The sequence below is a fragment of the Camellia sinensis genome, chromosome 3, assembly GCF_055761805.1.
Source record: "Camellia sinensis isolate YWXY chromosome 3, ASM5576180v1, whole genome shotgun sequence".
Classification (NCBI taxonomy): domain Eukaryota; kingdom Viridiplantae; phylum Streptophyta; class Magnoliopsida; order Ericales; family Theaceae; genus Camellia; species Camellia sinensis.
The window spans coordinates 79900736-79921988 of record NC_138963.1 but is presented as its reverse complement, the minus strand read 5'-3'; the positions used below and the strand labels follow the sequence as shown (position 1 = coordinate 79921988).

The 21253-nt window shown below is 40.5% G+C and overlaps 1 protein-coding gene across 1 annotated transcript in view; it reads left to right on the top strand.

The window, feature by feature from the left end:
• Nucleotides 1-1765: 1765 nt before the first annotated feature.
• Nucleotides 1766-21253, top strand: part of LOC145821046 (F-box protein SKIP31-like) — a 34533-nt gene continuing 15045 nt past the window's right edge. The window contains exons 1-8 of the mRNA XM_082917654.1: nt 1766-2394; nt 3671-3746; nt 3914-3970; nt 4485-4652; nt 4767-4885; nt 6010-6126; nt 8653-8744; nt 9626-9745. Of these exons, the coding sequence (XP_082773780.1) occupies nt 3678-3746; nt 3914-3970; nt 4485-4652; nt 4767-4885; nt 6010-6126; nt 8653-8659 (537 nt within the window). The 5' untranslated portion in view covers nt 1766-2394; nt 3671-3677 and the 3' untranslated portion in view covers nt 8660-8744; nt 9626-9745. The remainder of the gene's footprint in view (nt 2395-3670; nt 3747-3913; nt 3971-4484; nt 4653-4766; nt 4886-6009; nt 6127-8652; nt 8745-9625; nt 9746-21253) is intronic.

The window sequence follows — 21253 nt, the reverse complement described above, 5'->3', positions numbered from 1 at the left end:
ATTATAGTGAAACCATTACAAATTAGAAATTAAAACTACTACGAATTGAAATATAGTTGTTACAATTATAAATTGCCCAAATCTGCAAAATTGGAGTTCACAGTTGCGTTCGGGATGATTTGTTTAGCCAAGAATATACTTCTCCACCAGTAATGCTTATCTTTGGATAAAACACATTACAAAAAATAAACTCAGTGTTCTATTCCATGTAAAAGGGATGTGTAAAAAACTATATCCACGTTACCGCTAAACCTCCATGCTCGCTGCTTATATACACACTTGGATACAAAACGAGTTAATGAACCAATAAATTATATAATTCATATTACATAAGTAATTTAAGTTACAATTTGCATTGTGTAATTCAAACAGCTATAGATGCATTGCAATTATAAGAATGTCATGAGTTTCATGGCTATGAAATAACTACATATAGAGGAATATTATGGTCATAGCATTGGTATTCCAACCATCTAACTATGAGCAAATATATAAACAATAGAGTTAAACTTCTACTTACCATTCCATGAATACAAAAATATTCTGGAGTAATTTCCTTGAATACACATCAAGACATGAAAGAACTCACAATTGACACAATAAAAAAAAAAACAAAACAAAACACATAGAATGAATAAGAGTTAATGTCATTACAATGCCAAGCTTTACCATCATGCGATAATGCAACATAATTATAAACAAGCACAGTAATAAGACTATTATACTAGAAAAATCGAAACTATTTTATTAAATTTTCTCCCAAAACAAACTTGTTTGGAGATATTCTATACTGTCGAAAACCTCTCAACTAGCCGAATCTCTTGAAATTCTCAAAATCCAACTCTTTATTTTTTCCAGAATTTAATTAATCAAATTAAATTGAAATTGTTACCAAACTTTCAAAATGACATACGGAATAAATCCGAAATTAGATTGAACTATAAAGTGAATAATTAAATTGACTAAAATTCCGAAGGTCCAATATTATTTCTTGTTCCACGCAGACGTAATCTTGTTCAAATAAAAAATTAGTAGTCCAATTTACTAATTCCAATTGATTTTATTTGTTCGTATTATATATCCTCCTTTCTCGCTTAGGTAAACCTGTGAAAGTTAGCTACAAAAAGAAAACAAATAAACTAAAATAGTAAAAATTTTACATAATAAAATTCTTATTTTATTTTTATAAACCACTACAAAAATTTACACATTTGCCGACCATTTTTGCTGACCAAAAAAATTTTGGTCGTAAAAAAATGATATTTGGCGACCAAATATTAATTAGTCGCGAATGATCATTATTTTTGGCGACCAAATATTATTGGTCACAGACAGTGGTATGTGTCTGCCAACCAACTACAAATTTGGTCGCGAAAGGTCACATATTTTTTGGCGACCAAAAATTTGGTCGCCAAAAACTTATTTTCAGCAACCAAAAAACAATTAGTCGCCAAATTTGTACTTTTAGCGACTAATATTTTAGTCGCCGTTGATTGAGATTTGGTGACTAAAAAAGTTTGTCGGCGAAGGTACCTTTTCTACGACTAATATGGTCTTTTGGTCGCCAAAAGATTGGGAGGGAAATTTGATTTGAAAAAAAGGTGGGAATTGAATTTTTTTTGGACAAAAAAATTTGGTCGCCATTTTTTAAACGACGTCGTTTTGTACCACGCATTCACCTTCACATGCTCTCTCTCTCTCTCTCTCTCTCTCTCTCTCTCTCTCATTTCCTTTTGTTTGCATCGCTCTCCTACTACTGATTACCCCAACCCATTCCATCCACCAGCTCCAGCTTTGAAAAAGCATATACATACACTTTCAAAACCCATATCATAAATTTCTAGGGTTTGAATTTTCAAATGCAAATCCATTCTTCTTCTTCTTCTTCTTCTTCTTCTTAGATCAGAGAGAGAGAGAGTGTGTGTGTGTGATAAATTGAAATTGATAATGCCAAGGCAAAATTGGGTTATGGAGGGTTTGATTCCCAGATCCTGCAAGATCCAAAAGAGGGGTTGCTCTTCGTCTTCGTCTTTGTCCTCTGTGTTGCAAAATTACCGATTCAAGCGGGCCATTTCGGTGGGTAAGCCTCGGGGATCCAGATCGAGCACTCCGGTTCCATCTTGGAGGACGATGGCAGCAGCTTTGGATTCTCCCAAGTACGCGCTGTCGCAGAGCGGTGGTGGGAGGTCAAGGCCGGTGTCTGCGAGGAAGTTGGCAGCGACGCTGTGGGAGATGAATGAGGTTCCGTCGCCTAGGGTTGGGGACAATTTGGAAGAGAAGAAAGCGGTCAAGAGAGAGATGAGAGTTAGAGAGAGAATGGGGGTACTGAGATCGGTGCATTCGGGTTCTCTACCTCCGCATTTGTCTGATCCATCTCACAATCCTATTTCAGAGGTCGGTTTCTTTTTCTTTTTTTGATAAATTTCTTTGATTGCTGTTTGGTGCTGAGAAAACAATTGAATAAAAAGGATATTTTTAAATTTTTTGTTTTTGTTTGAACCAATTGAGGCAGAGCAGAGCAGAGCAGTAGCAATTGGAAGTGTTTGACTAGATTTTGGATCTATTTGGTTGGCTTGATGTCATTTTCAAAAAATGAAAATTTTGAAACCCTTTCAATTGATCAATCAAAATCAAAGCAAAATTTTATTCAAAAAAAGAAAAAGAAAAAGAAAATATGTTTTCTAATAATTGTCAATTGCCAGTGGAAGTAGATTTCTAAAACTTCAGAAAATTACTAGAATTATGTTTCAAGTTTCAAAAAAATGCTTATTTCAGGGGAATTTAACAACCACCCCCCCCCCCCCAAAAAAAAAAAAAGTCCAACCAAGACCTGCACACACACATCTAAAAACCTATTTTCTTTTATAATTTTTGAGAATGGGAAAAAGGTTTTTGAAACCCGAATAGAATGGAGCATTATCTCAGAGACTCTGAATATTGGGAATTTGGTGGTTCTTGTGCCTTGGGTTCATTTTTATATATTATTTCATTTTATTGTCTTGTTATTTCATTTTAATGTTGGATTTAGAAAATAAAAAATAAAAAAAACATAATTAGGTTTAAGAGCTCCATGTATGTGGTTTGGGTCGATCCCCTTGTGGTTGGTATATTGCTATAGGTGGGGCACCGTTGAATTTTCTCCAGGAATATTTTTCTTTCTTTCTTATTTTATTAATTTCTATGGGGAAACTTCCTGCGGGGTCATCTTGAATGACTTAGTTGAACCGATTGGAATCTCAGTGTTAGTTTTGTTCCTAGTGGAGTTGCATTTGTATTTGACTTGCTGTAAAAAGAAGTTGCATGTGTTTTTTACATGGTTATCTAGTTGATATCACCTAGTTTGTAAAGTAAATATTTTTTCATATTGCAGTAGGTGATCTATTCTTTCATATTAACTTAGCTGTGCTATTGTCAATGCTTAGCACCAGCCTTTTTTGAGGTTGGAGGAGAAAATGTTGCCTTTAGTAAATTTCCACATTTGAGGGTATTAAACAATGTTGAAATTGGTGATAGAGCCATTGTTTCTAATTAATTTAGGATTTTTTTATCATGGCTGCCAAATAGTAGTTCATTTTTTAGTTGGTTTGTGCACATGTAACTTTGTTGGTATGGGTGTATTAAAACAGAGACTTGCATTCGTATCTATAACGCATTCGTAAATTGGCTGTAGGTACTGTATGCGTTGGGGTCTGCTACCCCCTACAAAAAAATTACAGGAATGTGCTTGGAAAAAGCTTTACATCCAGGTATATTTAGGTTCGACTTACAGCTTTTTGGTGAGCATATCAAAATCCATATAAGATGTTGATTTTTTATACCCAAGCTCTTCTTCCATCTTTTTCTTCTAATTTATCAAGTGAGAGGGAGATTAGTTATTGACTTTAAAGAAACTTGTCTCTTTGAGCTTACTCAGATTAGTTATGTCCAAATGCAGGCAGCAAAGAGAAGCCAAACACCTCTTCCTTCTCAGGTAAACAGGGGTAGCTATTGGGCTGAAACTTTTGCCTTCTAAGATTTAAATAGGGTATTTGGGGAATCACTGTCTTTCATTCTTTCTTGTAAACTTTGTACAAATCAATAGGCCTTGGAATCTAATCCATAACTTGCTAATGCATGAATCCCCTTTTTTCCCCTGTTTGGTGGTGGGAGGGTGGGGGTATAGGATTTTGGATATTGGACTCCTTGAAAATATTTATTAATGATAGCTTGATAACCGCAGACATCTCGCATTCTTTCTTATCCCCCACCTCTCCAAACAACTCTCCAATTCTCTCTCTCTCTCTCTCTCTCTCTTCTCAGATGAATTATGTTGGAAGCTTATTGGAGGTTTGCTTACATTATTTTTTCTTTGTACTTGCCATAGTGGATGAACCATGCATAGGGATTGACTTCTTCAAATGAGTCTCAATGAAAATTAGCAAATGCATTTCCTTAATCACTATTTATTCCTTTTTTTTTCCCCCTCTCTCTTTATATATCTGAAGGTGAATGATGACCGGATTATTCTTGACAAGACTCTTACTGATCAAGTGTCTATATGGGAAAGCAGCAGAGGCCTGACTGATAAGGTGGTCTTGGACCATGATTGCTCTGGAGAAACATGTACTTACTATCAAATTGGAGATGTATTTGTTTGTGAGAAGACTGGGCAGGTTCATGATATGAAACACTAGTTGTTGTTATTGAATGTGGCAACCTTGTTTGTTTCTTTAATAGGTACAATTACATAGATTTTTATTAATGGTTTATGTTCTTTGTTCATGCAGTTTGTGATGATACATATAGAGAAGCTGTTTTGGACCCTACAAATGAGCTTTTGGTTTGTACAATATCTGGACATTGTTTTGATAGATTTCTGTCACCAGCTGAAATGGAACCAGACACTGTAAGAGAGATCTCCTCTAGCTTACACTTTTGGCTTTTCGTCATAAAACACACTTAGACCTGTTAAAAATATGAAAATGAAAAAAGAAGAGGTAGACCTTCACTGTGCATGTCTATGGCTATCATATGATGCTGTTGGCTCGTATACTTCACAATACATATATGAACTTATGATTGTTGGACCATCATCTCTTCATAGTGTAATCCTTTTCATTTGGTTAATCATATATGCATGTGTTTCAAACTACAATCAGTGTGATAAATCCCTTTCTTAAATCCCTTCACGTTCTCTCCAATTCATTTTAAGGAGAAGCATAAGGTGTGTATTGCTAATTATTATTGGTATTAGGTTTGTTGATCAAATTAAGAATTGGTGGAGAATGTGATATGATTTTAGGTGGCTTTCTGGCACAAATTGTGATAGGTTTTGTTCACTGTGATTGGTGGCAGATTTTCTGTTTGAAATTCAGCCTTTTTTATGGAAGAGCACATAAGCTCAAGTGTATGGAAACCTCAGCATTCCTTTTGGTTGGTTATCTATCAAAAAACTTTTCTAGGAGGTTCTCAGTTCTTTGAGAGGTTCAATCTTGTGATCTTAAACAACTCTGTAGCTGTTAAAATACTGCTTGTATTTGGATTCAGATATTACAATAGACAGTAGGAATGTTGCAACAGTCTGGAAATATGCTTTGCAGATGTATTCATTTAAACATGATAAAAGAGTTTAATTTTTTTTTTGTTTGAAGATTGTTATGAATTGTTTTACAAATTGTATGGTTTGGAAATGAACTCATCAAAAATAGTTTATGCACTTGTCATTCTGTAGTTGGTTTGATCTTGTTAAACAAACAGTTGATTTCTCTATTGGCCCTTTACTTGGAGTATGAGTTCATTGAAATAGGATGTTGATTAATTATGGTCTGAAGCTTGAAATCAAACCAACTTAAATATTCTGAACTAGTGGACAGCAGACATGTGGCATGTTTATGTATTGCAGTTTGATTTCAGTGATTAAGAGCATTGGGGTTTGAATGGCTTTCCTTTTGAAATTTTGATACTCAACTTTCGAAATTTTGATTAAATTTTAGTTTCTGTTTTACATGCCTTTTGTTTATTTGTATGCAGGATCATCATGAGAAAGCATAAAAAATCACAATTTACTTTGGTATTAATGGACAGATTAGGTCCTCAATGGATCAGGCCCCGTCCACCAAGGCTCCCAATATTACCATCGATGGAGAGGTAATACACGTATTAAGGGATCCTTATTCAATTAATTTGTGGAATGTATTCATTTTAAAAACTTATCCACACTACAAGAAATTAGTCTTTTAGAGACTAATATTTAGGAACTGATTTAATTTGGTCGCTAAAAATAATCTTTTAGGAACTAATTTAAACATATGATAATTTACTTATAAGATTATAAAAATGACTATTAATATTCTCACTTAATATTTACATAATTCTTTTAGACCAATAAATTTGGTTGCTGATATATTATTAACATCTTTAGGGACGAAATATTTTCGTCATTATCAATTAAAAACAATTCGAGACCAATTATTTTCATCATTTTAACAATTGAAAAGTCGGGACCTCACTTCACTTCATCCCTAACTTGCTCATTCTCTCTTTCAACGGGTTTGCTCAATCTTCAGCCCTAATGTTGGGAGCTCCAAGGCAGATTGGGAACTCAATCTTCTTCAAATTTTGGTGCCTCTCTCTCTCTCTCTCTCTCTCTCTCTCTCTCTCTCTCTCTCTCTCTGTAATCGACCTGTAAGAGCTCTAATTCTTTACATCGATTGAACTTGTTTGTGTTTCAATCTGTGTTTTGCATTCACAAAGCAAACAAAAAAACAAAGCAAACTAATGCGTGTTTTAATCTTTGTTTTACATAGATTGAACTTGTTTCTTATCTTAATGCGTGTTGGAGTTGAAGAATTCTTTACATAGATTGAACTTGTGTGTGTATATATGTATGTCTAATATAATGCGTGTTGGAGATGAAGAATTGGGGATGTGGTGCACATTCCAGGGGGCGTATTTCTAATTCACCCTATTATTAGGCAATACTGATTGGTTCTTAGTTGGAAGAATATTAGACATGTATATAATGAATAATATATATGCACATTGATGTCTATGGAAATTGTAAACACACTTAATCCTAAACCTTCTAACATGATTGATAATTGCCTCTCCTTGTGCGAATTTTACAGGTTGCATCCCTTTGGTAACAGGATCACGCAGGATCTTTACAATATTTTGTTACCTAGTTAATTTTCCATATTAATTTGTAGTGACTTTTTGGCTAAAAACCTTAAACTGAGAACCTTAAACTATCATGTTTCCTTTCTTTGTTATTGGCCTGATGTATAGAAAGTATGATTGCCTCAGACATTATTGAAGTAATATGGAAAATATTCTTGTTGTTGTCTTGATGGTATATAATATATGGAACCTGCCATTTTGTCTCGGTAGATATTCCTGATATTTTTGTGAGAGTGATTTGGTTGTGTTATAGGGTTAAAGAGAGTAGTTCACTTCATTTTTTAAGGGAAAATTATTCAGAGCTCTTAGGGCAAGGCTATGGGCATGTGGCACTCTAACTTGGGATTTTTATTGGTTTAAAATAAATAGTTGAACCCTATCACTTTTATTTTTGTTAGTTTTTTGAACCCAGCAATGTGGTAAGACCACCAAATGACCTCCTCTATTGCTTTTTGTAAGTGGTGTGGTGTGGTGTGGTGTGGTGTGGTGTGGAGGGATTGCAAATCTATTAGAAAGAAGTGAAAATAGTTAAAAAATATAAAGGTTTAAGTAAAGAACTTGCTCTACTTACACTAGAGCACAGATCCACTTGCATCTTTATATTTTTATAATTATTTTTACTTTTTTTCACCTATTTATAATTTTTCCCAAAAATAAAAAAAATTGGAGCACATGAAAGTAAGAATGACTTTCACAAAGTTGCATGAAGGATGTAAGAAGGAATGTTTGTCATTTTGAAATGGTGAAAAAGCTGAATGTGGCATGATGTTACTTGAATATATATTTAAACTAGAAAGAGGCAGCAATATTTTATACAAATGTAGCTCTTATTAATAAAAACTTTATATTATCTGAGGAGAAACATTTGTATACATTGATTGTTAAGTATAGTGCTATCTCCGAGTTGAATTGACATAATGTTCCTAAGTAGGGAGGTGAGTTTAAATTTATCTTTGCAGTATTTTCAGTCCAACATTCAAACCAGCACCGTTAAACTATTATAACAGATATTTCCCTGAAAATATTGATTGTTCAGCATGATTTTCTGTATCTTTGAAATGATCACCAGATTCTCCACACGGTTGTCCTCTAGGAATCACCATGATTGGGGGAAATTTCTAGATTGAAATGACTAGGGGAAAGCAATAAAATTTTTAACAGGAAGGAAATATCAAGAACTTCTAGAATTGTTACAAATTCAGTAGTTCACAAATAATCTGAAAGTTTTCTATTCTATTTAATACCTATATCACATGTGAATGATTCATGACTCTTTTAATTCTATATGGAATTGAAAACTCCCTTTTTCTCCTGATTTAACTGTGTTTTGTTAGCCAGTACATGTCTTACATCTGAAGGAATTTTCTTGCATTCAAGTCTCATGCTAATGTATTATTTATAGCCTAGGGAATTTATAATGTAAACCTTCGAAGAATTGCAGGTTACTTTCTGGCTGATTTTTTTTTTTCTTTCTCCCTCTTGTGTTTGGAACAGCAATTGATATAGCAGGAGAAGTAGTGGAGGTTAGGTCTGGAGTCACAAAATTTAAAGCTGGTGACAAAGTTGTAGCCGTGCTTAGTTATTTTGTAAGTGTCATTTATGCCATGTTCTGTTCACCTTTCTATTTAGTATTTATTATGTGTCTTTTCACTGTTAGACAAAGCCGCATAGTCAAACTTGTAGTTAAAAAGCTTTGCATGATCACAAATTGTTTGTTTCACAAGGAGATTATAACATCATTAAATAAAATACTTTTTAGGCTCACAAGTCCTTTTTCAGGCTCACTATGGGTGAGGCGGTTTACCCTGAAACTTTGAACTCTAACATCATAAGTTAGGATATACTCTCTGTAATCTCAATATGAGTATATTTAACTAAAATGAGGCAGTTTACCTTGAAACTTTGAACTTGAACATCATGAGTATATTGAGGCGGTTTACCTTGAAGCTTTGAACTTTAAAATTTAACTAAAATGATGTAGAAATAAAATAATTGTTGCAATGTTTCAATTCTTTTCTAGATATTATTAAATAATTGTTACAATTCTTTTCTTATAGTAAGTATTGATTGGGGATTAATCATTGTTGCAATGTTTGATGTGTTCTGCTCTCTCTGACATCTTTTTATGCATTCATTACGTGGTTGGTTTTTTCAATGGACTTGTTACCAGCATGGACACTTCCAAGGCGCATGTCCATGTCCAAACCAATGCTCATCGGACACTTCCTGACATGTGTTGGGCATATAGTCAAATGTGTTATATTATTATTTTTTATTAGTTTTAGACCAAGACACACTTCTGATGCATGGGGGACACACATGTCCATTGCTTACACACACACACGAAACACAGTACAAGTAACTTAGCCAATACAATGGTAAAAAGAAAAAAGAAAGTAACAATTGTTGTTCAGCATTCTTGTTGTTTTCATTTTTTTCTTGATACGAGTGTTTCAATGCTTTATAGGTGGTTGATGCTTATGCATTGATTGGGGATGTTTCTGGTCTTGCTGAAAAGATACAAAGCTTCTTTATGCAGGAGGTTCTCTCAGTAACCCATTCTGTCTTGAAAAATATTTTGCAGGAGGTATGCTACTGCATTCTATTATCAATTGAATTCATTACTGAAGCAGCTGGAGATAAACAAAGTGAAAAGAAACAAGATACTTGCATATCATTGTGTTTGTGTGTTGGTTTGGACTTCTTTGGGCCAGGTGTAGTTTATCAATCTGTAGATTTCCTTAAGAACAAAAGAAAGAAAAGTGTATCCCGTCCCTCATCGCATAGTTGTCTCACTTTAGTGGGTCTTATAACTCTCCAGTCATCTTAGTGTTATGCCCTTCTGGAGGTAGTGCATGAGTTTGGACTTATTTTTGTTCCGATATGGTTTCTCTCTGTTTCTTTTATACTTCTTTAAGATCAAAGGACAGAAAAGTGTATTCGGCCCACATCCAGTAGTTGCCCCACCCTAGTGAGCCAATAAGTCTCCATCACTCTTTCGTGAGTCAGGCCCTTTTGGAGATAAGTTTGTGGGTTTGGACTTCTTTGGCCTAGGCGTGGTTTGTGTGTTACATTTCCTTAAGATCAATAGAACCAAGTATATCATTATGGTTATCATTTTGAAGCCACTGTATTACATGCAAAATTATAACCTTGAGTCATCTACAAATGATGATCACCGTAAATGGAAATGGTAGAAGCGGAATATATGAATTATTAATTATGCGAGCATATAGCCCTTGATAGAGTGGATAATTAAATAATGGTTGAATGACACACACATACACACACACGCAGACACTTTTTCATTGAACGACATTCTCACTTGTGGACGTCCCCGAACGCCCCGGGAGGACGAGTCCCCCGTTCCGTTCGATATTGGGCTCACTACAGTTCGGACTCTCAATTTGTCACGGTTCTAAATCTGAACCAAAGAGTCCAAATCCGGCAAATCGTTTTGAAAAAAATAGATTTTGAAAGAAGTGCCAAACATGGATTGCTTTGCCAGATACAGAGTCGCCACCTAAATATTTTATTTTGAAAAATTTAGGAAACCCTGACCCGTTGCCTAAGGCCACGTGTCCGTCATCACCAAAGTTGCCTCGACTCGGGAACTTGGGTACGATTAGGGTAGGTCACTTCGTGAGCACCCCCGCTCGCCCGATCAAAGATCGGCCTCTACTAACCATGATATCTATTTTTGAAAACATTATGTGTTCTTATTCTGGTTATTAGCGTAGATTACTATGTGATGCGCACAGCATACAAGTATAGACTGGATCGCCTGAATTGGAACAAAACATTTCATGTTTGTTTGTTTGAAAATGGTTTGATGGTGCTACCCGCAAGTAGGCTAAGATGTGGATTTGCCACCCTCAGGTGGGCTTAGAAAACATGATTTTGCCACTATCTAGTGGGCTTAAAACTCACAATTAATGAATTGTTCCAATTCAAATAACCCAACCTTCACCCACAGGCATTCAGGCAATTTATATCACATAAGCACATAGCCTCATGGTAAGCATGCTATCATGGCATTCACTCACACGCATGCAAGGATGCTAAAGCATAAAACTTACCAAGTGCTCCAAGCTAAAACAGAAGCTAGGTTAGAAATCCATGCATGATCCTAACTATACAGAAATGTCTAATGCAACACATGCAAAAATGCAACTATAGCAAGCTCGGCTATTCAAAACATGGCATATGAAATGCTACAGCTAACACGTATTCAACTTGGAATTGAAAATACGATGCAGTTAGTATGATGCGCCGAGCCCGGTGCATGCAAGACAGATGAATGAATGCAAACATGCTATCATACTGTATGCTAATTGAAACATGCCCTAATCTAACTATCATAAGCGGGTAAATAAAAGGGAGAAAGACGTGGGGTTAGAAGACATACATCACGCACACGTACACTTATTACAATATTGCCCTCGCGCAGAGGGTCCGAAAGAATAATACAGTCCCAAATGGATAAATAATACAGTCCCGAAATAATACTTAAATATTACAAAACCCTAATTAATTAACAAATTAACTAGGAAAGCGGTAAACTAGCATGCAAGCTAGGGACTGCCTCGACTCTGTTCCGAATGATGGATGATGCATGCTTGAGTCGCCTTGTGCGAAAATCCACTGCGATGCCCCGGTTTGCCTCTGTTTGCAATTTTTCTCAGGATGCGCGTTAAGCTCCGGAAGGCTGCTGACTCTTGATTTGCTGTAACAGAGAGCAAGAAAGGGGCATGGCAAAGTATTTTCACATATGTGTGCTTGACTACTCTTCAGGGACTCGATCCTCGTGCCACCAATCACGCATCTCGATGCATGATGGCCGAGGATTCGAATTGCACGACTTAATATGAAATGAATGCACACATAAACACAACAAGACCGAGACTCCATCATGCATAATCCGGAGTGTCGGTGACTGGGAATTGAGACACGTTCCATCACTCGGAGTACGAAACGTCCCTCGTTTCCTGTGCTCGGGCTAACGCCTATCCCAAACACAATGCAATATGCATGACATGCATGAATGCAATTCTAACATGCAACCTAGCATACGCAATGCTATGAAATGGCATACACAATGCGCGATGTAACATGGCATACACGATGCTCTAACATACAACCTAGCATACGCAATGCTATGAATTGAAATGGCATACACAATCCACGATGGACTTACACCAACATGAGTGGACCTCAGCCGCACTCACATCAATGGCCATTAGATGAAAATGAGACACTCGAGATGCGTGCACACGTGCACGGAAACCGAGGACCGAACCTAAGGCACAAATGCCACTCTAACAAAGCATGGCAAGGTATGAAACATGATATGAAAACATGCAAATTTCAGTACCAAAATATGATGCAAAACAGCCCCAAAACATGGAAACATGGCACCCGATGCATGAAATGAGACCCAAAACTCGAAACTAGGCGCATGGAATGACTTATAGCTATACAAAGAATGCATTATTTGAATATGAAGCATAAATAAAGAATCAAGGAAGTCCCAAAACATGGATATTTCCAGTTTTAAGCAAGGCCAAAAAGTGAACACAAATAGGGCTAAATTAACATGCAAAAATGGCCCCAAAAGAGAGATAAAGAAGCAAGTAGCAGATTCTGGCCCCAAAAAATGAAGATCCCTTCAACAAAGTTGAATAGGGACTCAAAATAAGGTATTTTACAGTTTATGGCCGAGCCCAAAACAGTGCACAAGTAAGCTTAAAATACTATGCAAGAAATAGGCCTAAAAGAAGGTTTAAACACAAAGTGTAAAAAAGGAGTCTCAAACAGAAAAATACCCTTGATCAAACATGAAGAGGGGGTCAAAATATGACTATTTCCAGTTCAGGTCGGAGCCCAAAAATACAAGCACAAGGGGCTAACAAAACATGAAAAAATAAAGCCAAAAGAGGGATAAAGAGGCAAGTGACAAAAGGAAGCCTCAAACAGTGAAGAGCCCTTCAACAATGTTTAATAAGGGCTCAAAATAAGCCACTTTTCAGTTTATAACCAAGCTCAAAACAATTTACAAATGAGCCTAAAATACTATGCAAGAAAGAGGCATACAAGAGAGGTAAAGAAGCAAGTGTAAAAAGGAAGCCTCAAACAGGGAGAGGTCCTTAAAAAAACATGAAAAGGAGCTCAAAATAATGCTATTTTCAGTTAGGGTTGGAGCCCAAATATGCAAGCAAGAGGAGCTAATTTATTGAGCAAAAATAGGGCCAAAGAGAGGGATAGAAGACTTACCCTTGAAGACCAATACTTCAACAACTCTTGGCTTGAGAAAAGGTGCTCCTTGCCTCTGGAAAACCAGCTCCAAGTGTTGGAAAGGATGGTGGGGAGGTGGTGCTATGTGGTGGTGTAGAAAGGGGCCAAAAAAAAAAACAAAAGGGTTTTGATGCTTGGAATATAGAGAGAGAGAGAAATTAAATGTAGGAAGCTTAAACAAAAAATTTTTCTAACCCCTCCAATGGGAGCTGGAGGGCCTGGATATATAGACAAAAGAGGGAGGGAAAAAGGGGGGGAATGGAATTCAAATTTCCCCCCAAAAGTTAGCCCCCCCGGATACAAAATCTTGGGGGAAACAGAGGGCATTTTTGTAAAGTACCTGGAGAGAGGATCATGGCCGGCCGATTTCCTAGGGTTTAGGTGCCCGGTCGGCCTTCCCCATGGCCGGTCGGCCAAGGGTCAAAAGGGTCAATGAAGGTTAATGGCCGGCCATGCCAAAAAGAGGGCCTCTCATGTGTGCACAACACAACCATGTGGTCAAAAACTGGAGAGAATAAACCAGGAGAGAGAAAAGGCCACTTTTAGAAGGGGTTCAAAAGGGTCACACACAATTACTGGCCGGCCTTGTGATATTGGTGGCCTCCCAGGTGTGTACGACACAAATATGTGGTTTAGGGCTGGAAAAAGTGGCCTTAGGGTGGTCAACATTGGCTTTCAAGTGAGAAAAACGGGCGACGGAGGGCGATGGAGGAATAAAACTGGTTGTCAGAGCAATTACTAGCCTCCCACCCTTTTGCGACCTCCTTAGCAGTGAAAATAAGGTTTCCACCAAAAATGAGCCCAAACCGATGCAAAATGAAGGTTTGGGGGCTGAAACGCGCAGCCCGAGGCCCCGAAAACTGACTGTTAGGCACCGGAAGTGGTGTTCGACAACGAAGTTGGTCTCTCGAGCTACAGTGTCCCTCAAAAGGGAGAAAATAAGATGCATGCCAAAAACCGGAGCAAACAAAGGTGGTTAAGCGGTTCCGAACTGAGGCACACGACCAACGGCTCCGAAAAACTGAAAACCGGACTCCAAACGGGCAAAATGGCCTACGACCACGAAACGTAGCCTACGGGCACTGAGAGATGATCTACGAGACCTCTCCCTCCCTTCGGGAAGAGAAAACAGAGCCTGGTTCGCAAACCGAAGCAAAGCATGAAAGAGTCCGGAAGTCCGGAGGCGAGGCTCGCAGCCGAGACTCTGAAACCTCTGAACGAGCACGATATGAAACATCACCAAGCGCTCAATCGGTGACGTCTGAGTCTTAAGGTTGGTCAAAAATGGGGTGTCTACAGTTGCCCCTCTTTGACAGAACTCAAAAGTCATAAGTGACGGGAGTGAATGTCAAAGCCCAGAGACGACCCATTTTTGACAAGGCCGAAGACTTAGACAAATAGGTGAGATAAACAGAGATGTGCTCACAAGCGTACCCGCAGGCAGGGGGCAAAATGCAAAACGGTATACACAAGGCCAGATGTGACTTGATGATCATGCAAATCCGGCAAGCTGTAATGAAGCAAGTATTCGCAAGTAGATGCAACAGTTTCAAGCAAGAATGCAAAGCAACAACTATATTTCATGCAGTTAGGAATGCAGAGAATTATTCAATTCTCGTTGCGTCTCACACGGAGAAGATACGATACCTTCGCGATTCGTCTGGTCGCACCAGCTTCAAATGAACCATACATACAATATCGTGCCTGCAAAAGAAAGAAACTCAACAAGCACAACAGATATAACAACATAGGTTCAATGTGATATCGAATGCAGACAATCGCGGTGCCGATGGAAAAGTGCATCGCAATGCAGGAAGGAACGCGTGTGACGACGCGAGTTTAAGCACGGAGGCTCGATGATATCAAAGAGACGTCCATAACAATGCAAGTATGTGCATGAGAATGCAAGTCACGTGCATGATAACGCAGAACAAGCGTAAACCAGGATATATGTTTGTCACAAAACAACAAGCAAGGAAATGCGCGTTTCGGCGAGGGCGACTCGATCGCGGCCTCCAGTTCACCTCCCGGAGAGGTTACAACATGTTCAAAAGGATATATCTCACTTTCGATGAGTAATGATGAGACACGCATCGGAAGTTGAAGCTGAGGTTCCGGCGGAGCGATTTCGCGACAGAAAGTGCACTTCTCTTGTACTTTTTCAGGTCCCGGGGACTCCAATCCTCCCTAAAATTTGCAGGGACCTTGGGGGGCATGTGGGGAACACCACCGGCCATCTTTATTGGGAGAGGGAGGCCACCGGCCAGTTTTTGAAAAGGGAATGGCCGGCCTGCCAGAAAAAGTGGCCGGCTGGCCACTTTGCCGAATTCGGGGCAATTTTGTACTTTCACCCTCTTTTCTTTAAATCCACTCATCCAAACACTTTGTGCTCACAAGTGCAGCACCGAAAACATCTCCTCTACCTTCCCAAACCATCTTCTCTCTCAGATCTGTGCTCTACACGTGTTTTCCAAAGCCCCACGCAAGTTGTTTTCGCGAAATCTTTCAGTTTTAAGCACTTTGAACCGATTAAATTTTGATTTCGGGGCTTCTTTTCTCATTTTCGCCACTTGAGGTGAGTTTGTCTCAATATTTGGAAGATTTTCTCGGGAGTTGACTTTTGTTGACTTTTTCATTTCCCGAGAGTTGACTTTTGTTGACTTTTTCCATTTTTGGCTCATTTTTGCTTATTTTTGCCTTTTTTGCAGATTTTCTGAAATGGCTGGTCATTTCCCCCCACGGTGGAGGTCCTCCCGATGCCGGAGGTGATCCCGATATCATGGCTCTGCCTTCGAGGGTTCGACCCTTCATACCCGAGAGGTACGACCCACCGACACATATTCTTCCGCGAGCTGTTTTCTATCACTTCACCGATTTCGACGAGCGAGCACCCGGAGATCTCCTTCTGCAGGAGCCAGAGTATCACCTCCCCTATGAGGCACGAGAGGTATTTACTTTGTTTTTACCTTTTCTGTAACATATTATGTATTTTTCAAGCATTCTGTTTGCACTCTGAACACACGGTTCAATCACTTGAATTCCTGAACACTCAGCCCATAAATTGATTGTGAACACATGGCACACATCGGTTGAGGGTTGAACACGCAGCCCACACACTGATTTTCTGAATACATAGTCCGAACTGAAGGTGAACACGCAGCACACACTGATTGAGAGTTGAACACGCAGCCCAAAACACTAATTTTCTGAACACACAGCCCAAATTGAAGGTGAACACGCAGCACACACTGATTGAGAGTTGAACACGTGGCCAAAACACTGATTGTGAGTTGAACACGCAGCCCAAACACTGATTTTCTGAACACACAGTCCGAATTGAAGGTGAACACGCAGCACACACTGATTGAGAGTTGAACACGCAGCCCAAAACACTGATTTTCTGAACACACAGCCCAAATTGAAGGTGAACACGCAACACACACTGATTGAGAGTTGAACACGCAGCCCAAAACACTAATTTTCTGAACACACAGCCCAAATTGAAGGTGAACACGCAGTACACACTGATTGAGAGTTGAACACGCAGCCCAAAACACTTGAGAGTTGAACACGCAGCCCAAAACACTAATTTTCTGAACACACAGCCCAATTTGAAGGTGAACACACAGCACACACTGATTGAGAGTTGAACACGCAGCCCAAAACACTGATTTTCTGAACACACAACCCAAAACACTGATTTTCTGAACACACAGCCCAAATTGAAGGTGAACACACAACACACACTGATTGAGAGTTGAACACGCAGCCCAAAACACTGATTTTCTGAACACACAGCCCAAATTGAAGGTGAACACGCAGCACACACTAATTCTGAACACGCGGCTCACTTACTTTACTTTGCACGCAGCCTATTCATTTTATTTGCACACAGCTTATTCATTTTATGCTGAAACATGTATTCATTCTGAATGCAGGTGACTTCTCGCACTGTGCGGGGATATGGCTCTACCGCGGCAAGAGATTGGTACGCCGAGCTCCTGGAGGCTGTTCGGGATTTGGTTGACTTGGCGGGGTTTGGGCCCTTCTGTACTGGGCTATCCCGTTGTCCTGCCAGGAGGACGTTGATGGCCACCTTGGTGGAGAGATGGTGGGACACCACCAACTCCTTCCATTTTTCTGCCACGGGGGACTTGACTATGACCCTGTTTGACTTTGTCGTACTGACTGGCCTTGATGTGGAAGGTTGGCCCATCCCTTACGACGAGGACATGGGCCAGTGGGAGGCTGCTTGGATATATTTGCTGGGGGTTCGCCCGCCTGTTGATAGACCTTCGGGGAGAGTCCGATACACCTGGTTCTCTTCCCATTTCCGACGGGTGGAGATGGAGCCTGGGACTCCTGAGGAGGCAGCACAGTATGCCCGCGGCTTTCTGATGTTCCTCTTTGGGACCACTTTGTTTGCCGACAGGGGGAACACTGTTGGGCTTTATCTGTTGAGTGCTTTTGTGGACCTGTCACAGGTCAGACGGTATGACTGGGGTGGCGCCGGCTTGGCTACCCTTTATTGCTACATGAGCGCGACCTCCCGCGGACGGGGGGACTTACTTGGCGGCTATTGGAGAGCTTGGGAGGTACTTTCTGCCCTCTTGATTTACATTTCTGCTCCTCATTACCTGCACATTGCACACACGGCGCACTTTATACTCTGTATCGTGCGCTTTGCCCTCAGCACTTCGTATTCTGCTTTGTTTTCCACAGTTGTGGGTCTATGTGTATTTCCCGACATTGGCCCTGGAGTTGGTGGTAGAGGGACCTCTCATGACCCCGTACTCACTTGTATTTGAAGGCCAGCACCGGCCAAGACCTCGGGAGTCGCTCCTTTATCTGCGGCAGTACTTCGACACGGTGCGGTCGACGGAGGTATTTCAGAACTCTCAGTTCTTTCTGTTTTCATTTTTGATTTGTCCTGTACATTTTTGATTTCTGCTTGGTTTATGCGTCTGTTATCCGTAGATTACATGGCAGCCCTGGGCGTCTTTAGGTGAAGATCTCCGATTCCAGTTTGTCGGAGGGTGGGGTGTCTCCCGGTACAGGATCCTGTTCGAAGGGCCAGTTGGTAGGGCCTGGTTTTTACGGGATCGCTTCTTGCGTCAGGTCTGCGGGTACACTTCTCAGGACCCTCCCTCAGCACCCCCAGTCGATATGCGGATTGCTGATAGGCTCTCTTCCCGGGATGTTGTTAGTGCTATGCTGGGTACTGATGCTTTGCTACACCTTGAGGAGGGGGATTACGCTACTTACCGTCACATATACCTGATGCCTCCATTGACGGGAGTTCGTACTCCGACGATGAGGCCTGCTGGCATGCCATCTTCGAGCCAGGCCCGGGCTCGGGCTGCAGACGCCCCTTCCACCAGTAGGGCTGGTACATCTAAAGGTGGGGGTGGATTGGTTCCCCCAATTCCTCCGACTTATTCTCATCCTGGATGGCCGGACATGGCAACCGAGTTGATGGGGTGGCAATATGGGACTACCTCTCTAATTCCGATCCCGATAGAGCCTCCGATGCTCGGTCATCGATATGTTAGAGACCTCGACTCACCACCGGTATGTTTTACGGCTTTGATTCATTACTCAGATACTTGGACGTTCATTCCTTTACTGATACCCTTGCCTTTGCATCTGCAGCCCCCTGTTGAGTACATGGATCAGGTGCTCGAGATGGTAGCCTCACTTGAGGGGATGGTCCTGCGGAGGGAGGCGCAGTTGTCCATCATGGGCTTCCAGGTACCCTTTAGTTTTCTGGCGTTTATCATACTTCTGATGATATGCTGATTTCTACTGCATTGATAGGCTACTTGTGTAGAGCACATCTGACACACACCTCACTTATACACTGTGTTTACATGTACCCACTTCATGTAGTTTTCTTGTATCTGCATCTGATGTACATATTTGGACTGATGTATTTAAATTGAACTTTTCATTCTCAGATGCCCCCGGTATATGCTCAGCCGCAGGCCGGGCCACCTGGGCCTTCTCGAGGAGGTGGACCATCTGGGCCTTTTCGAGGAGCTGGGCCATCTGGGCTTTTTCGAGGAGCTGGGCCATCCAGGCCTTTTCGAGGAGCTAGGCCGTCTGGGCCTTTTCGAGGAGCTGGGCCATCCAGGCCTTTTCAAGGAGCTGCAGGGGGGTCGTCTCGTAGACGCAGAGCACACATTGTAGAGGAGGAGCTCGGTGAGGATGAGGAGGAGAAGGCTGCAGATCGTCAGTCGGAGACATCTGCTGACAGAGAGGACGGCTCCGGTCTGGGTTCCGGGAGTGGAGGCGAGGCTGAGGGGGATCCTGAGGATGACGACTCCGATTCAGATGATGATGATGGCGATGGTGGTGGAGAGTCTATTCCGCAGAAGAGGGCGAAGAGGGCCTCTTATTCCTGCTCTTGAGAGCACAGATGCGGCTGTTTCCTGTTTTATTTATCTTTTGCTAGTAGTTGTAGCACATTGTACATTATTGGGCAGTTTTATTCTTTGTAAAACTTGTGCCTTAGTCTGTAAAATGTTGTAACAAGCGAGGCATGATGGAATGAAATAGCCTTTGAAAAAAGTGTTGTATTTTAAACTCTTAGCATCATATCGCATCATTTTGCACTATAATGAGATTGAATGGAAATGTGCATTGTGCATTTTGCCCAGTCAGGTAGTGAACCGACGCAACAACTTAACTTTCTAAGATATAACAAAACCTTAGCAAGTTTACAACTCGATAAGCAAAACACAATAGTGTTGACAACTCAATAAACAAGACTCAAACAAAAATTGCTTAAACAAAGAGTAACAACTCAAAAACACGAAACACGACAGCTCGACAAACAACTCGGTAAGAAAAACGACAACTCGATAAACAAAACAACAACTCGATAAACAAAACTTAACAAAACAAAGTGTACTTCGGACGATCTGGGCAACGGAACGCATCCGAAACAGAGGGAAATAGAGGCCTTAGACACACCCGTTGCATGGAAATGCTTGAAACTTTCTCTTGGAGGATAAAACAGGGCTAAAGACGCACATTAGGGTATGGCCTGCTACTTTTGGGAGCTAGCCGACCAGATTTATTGCAAAGGAGAGGCCATCGGCCAGGTTTTTTTTTTTAAAAAAAAGAAATGGTCGGCCTGCCAGAAAAGGTGGCCGGCCGGCCACTCAGCTCAGCAACCGTCAAATTTTTGACACTTGTCCCCCGAATAGTGTCTTTTCCTCTTTAAAAGCCTTAGCTCCGTGGTTCATTCAATTCATCTTAGTTTTGCACAAAAATAGAGGCGTTTCTCGTTGAAAATCTCACAACTTGGATCGCTTCTCTAGATGGTTCGAAAAAGTTGAACTTCCGGGGTTTCGGCTTGAATGCACTGTTCGCACTGAGTCGCACTCCGCTGCACCTTCCTTTCCTCCATGCCGCGGCGAGGTTTTGGAACCCGGTGACGCATGTCTTTAGCTTTGGCGGGCAAGAGGTATGTCCAACTTTTGAACATTTTCAAGTTTTGATGGAATCTGAATGTCATGAAGAGATCTTGCCCCAGTTCCGCTTTGGCCACGCCCAAGCTTTAGGGCGGATGTGTGGACTCACCGCGCATGACGTTCGGTCTCTGATCTGTAATGGGGAACTGGATATCCTCGGTTTGATTCATCACTTTTCTGACGCTGGTGACCGCAGCAACCATTATTGGCAAGGTTTTCGGCAACACGCCCTTTGCTTTTGCCTGCTGTCTCACTTTCTGCTTTCCCCGGGCTTTGGCAGATTTAGCATTCGTTTGATTGAAGTTGCTCAAGGCTTAAAAGAA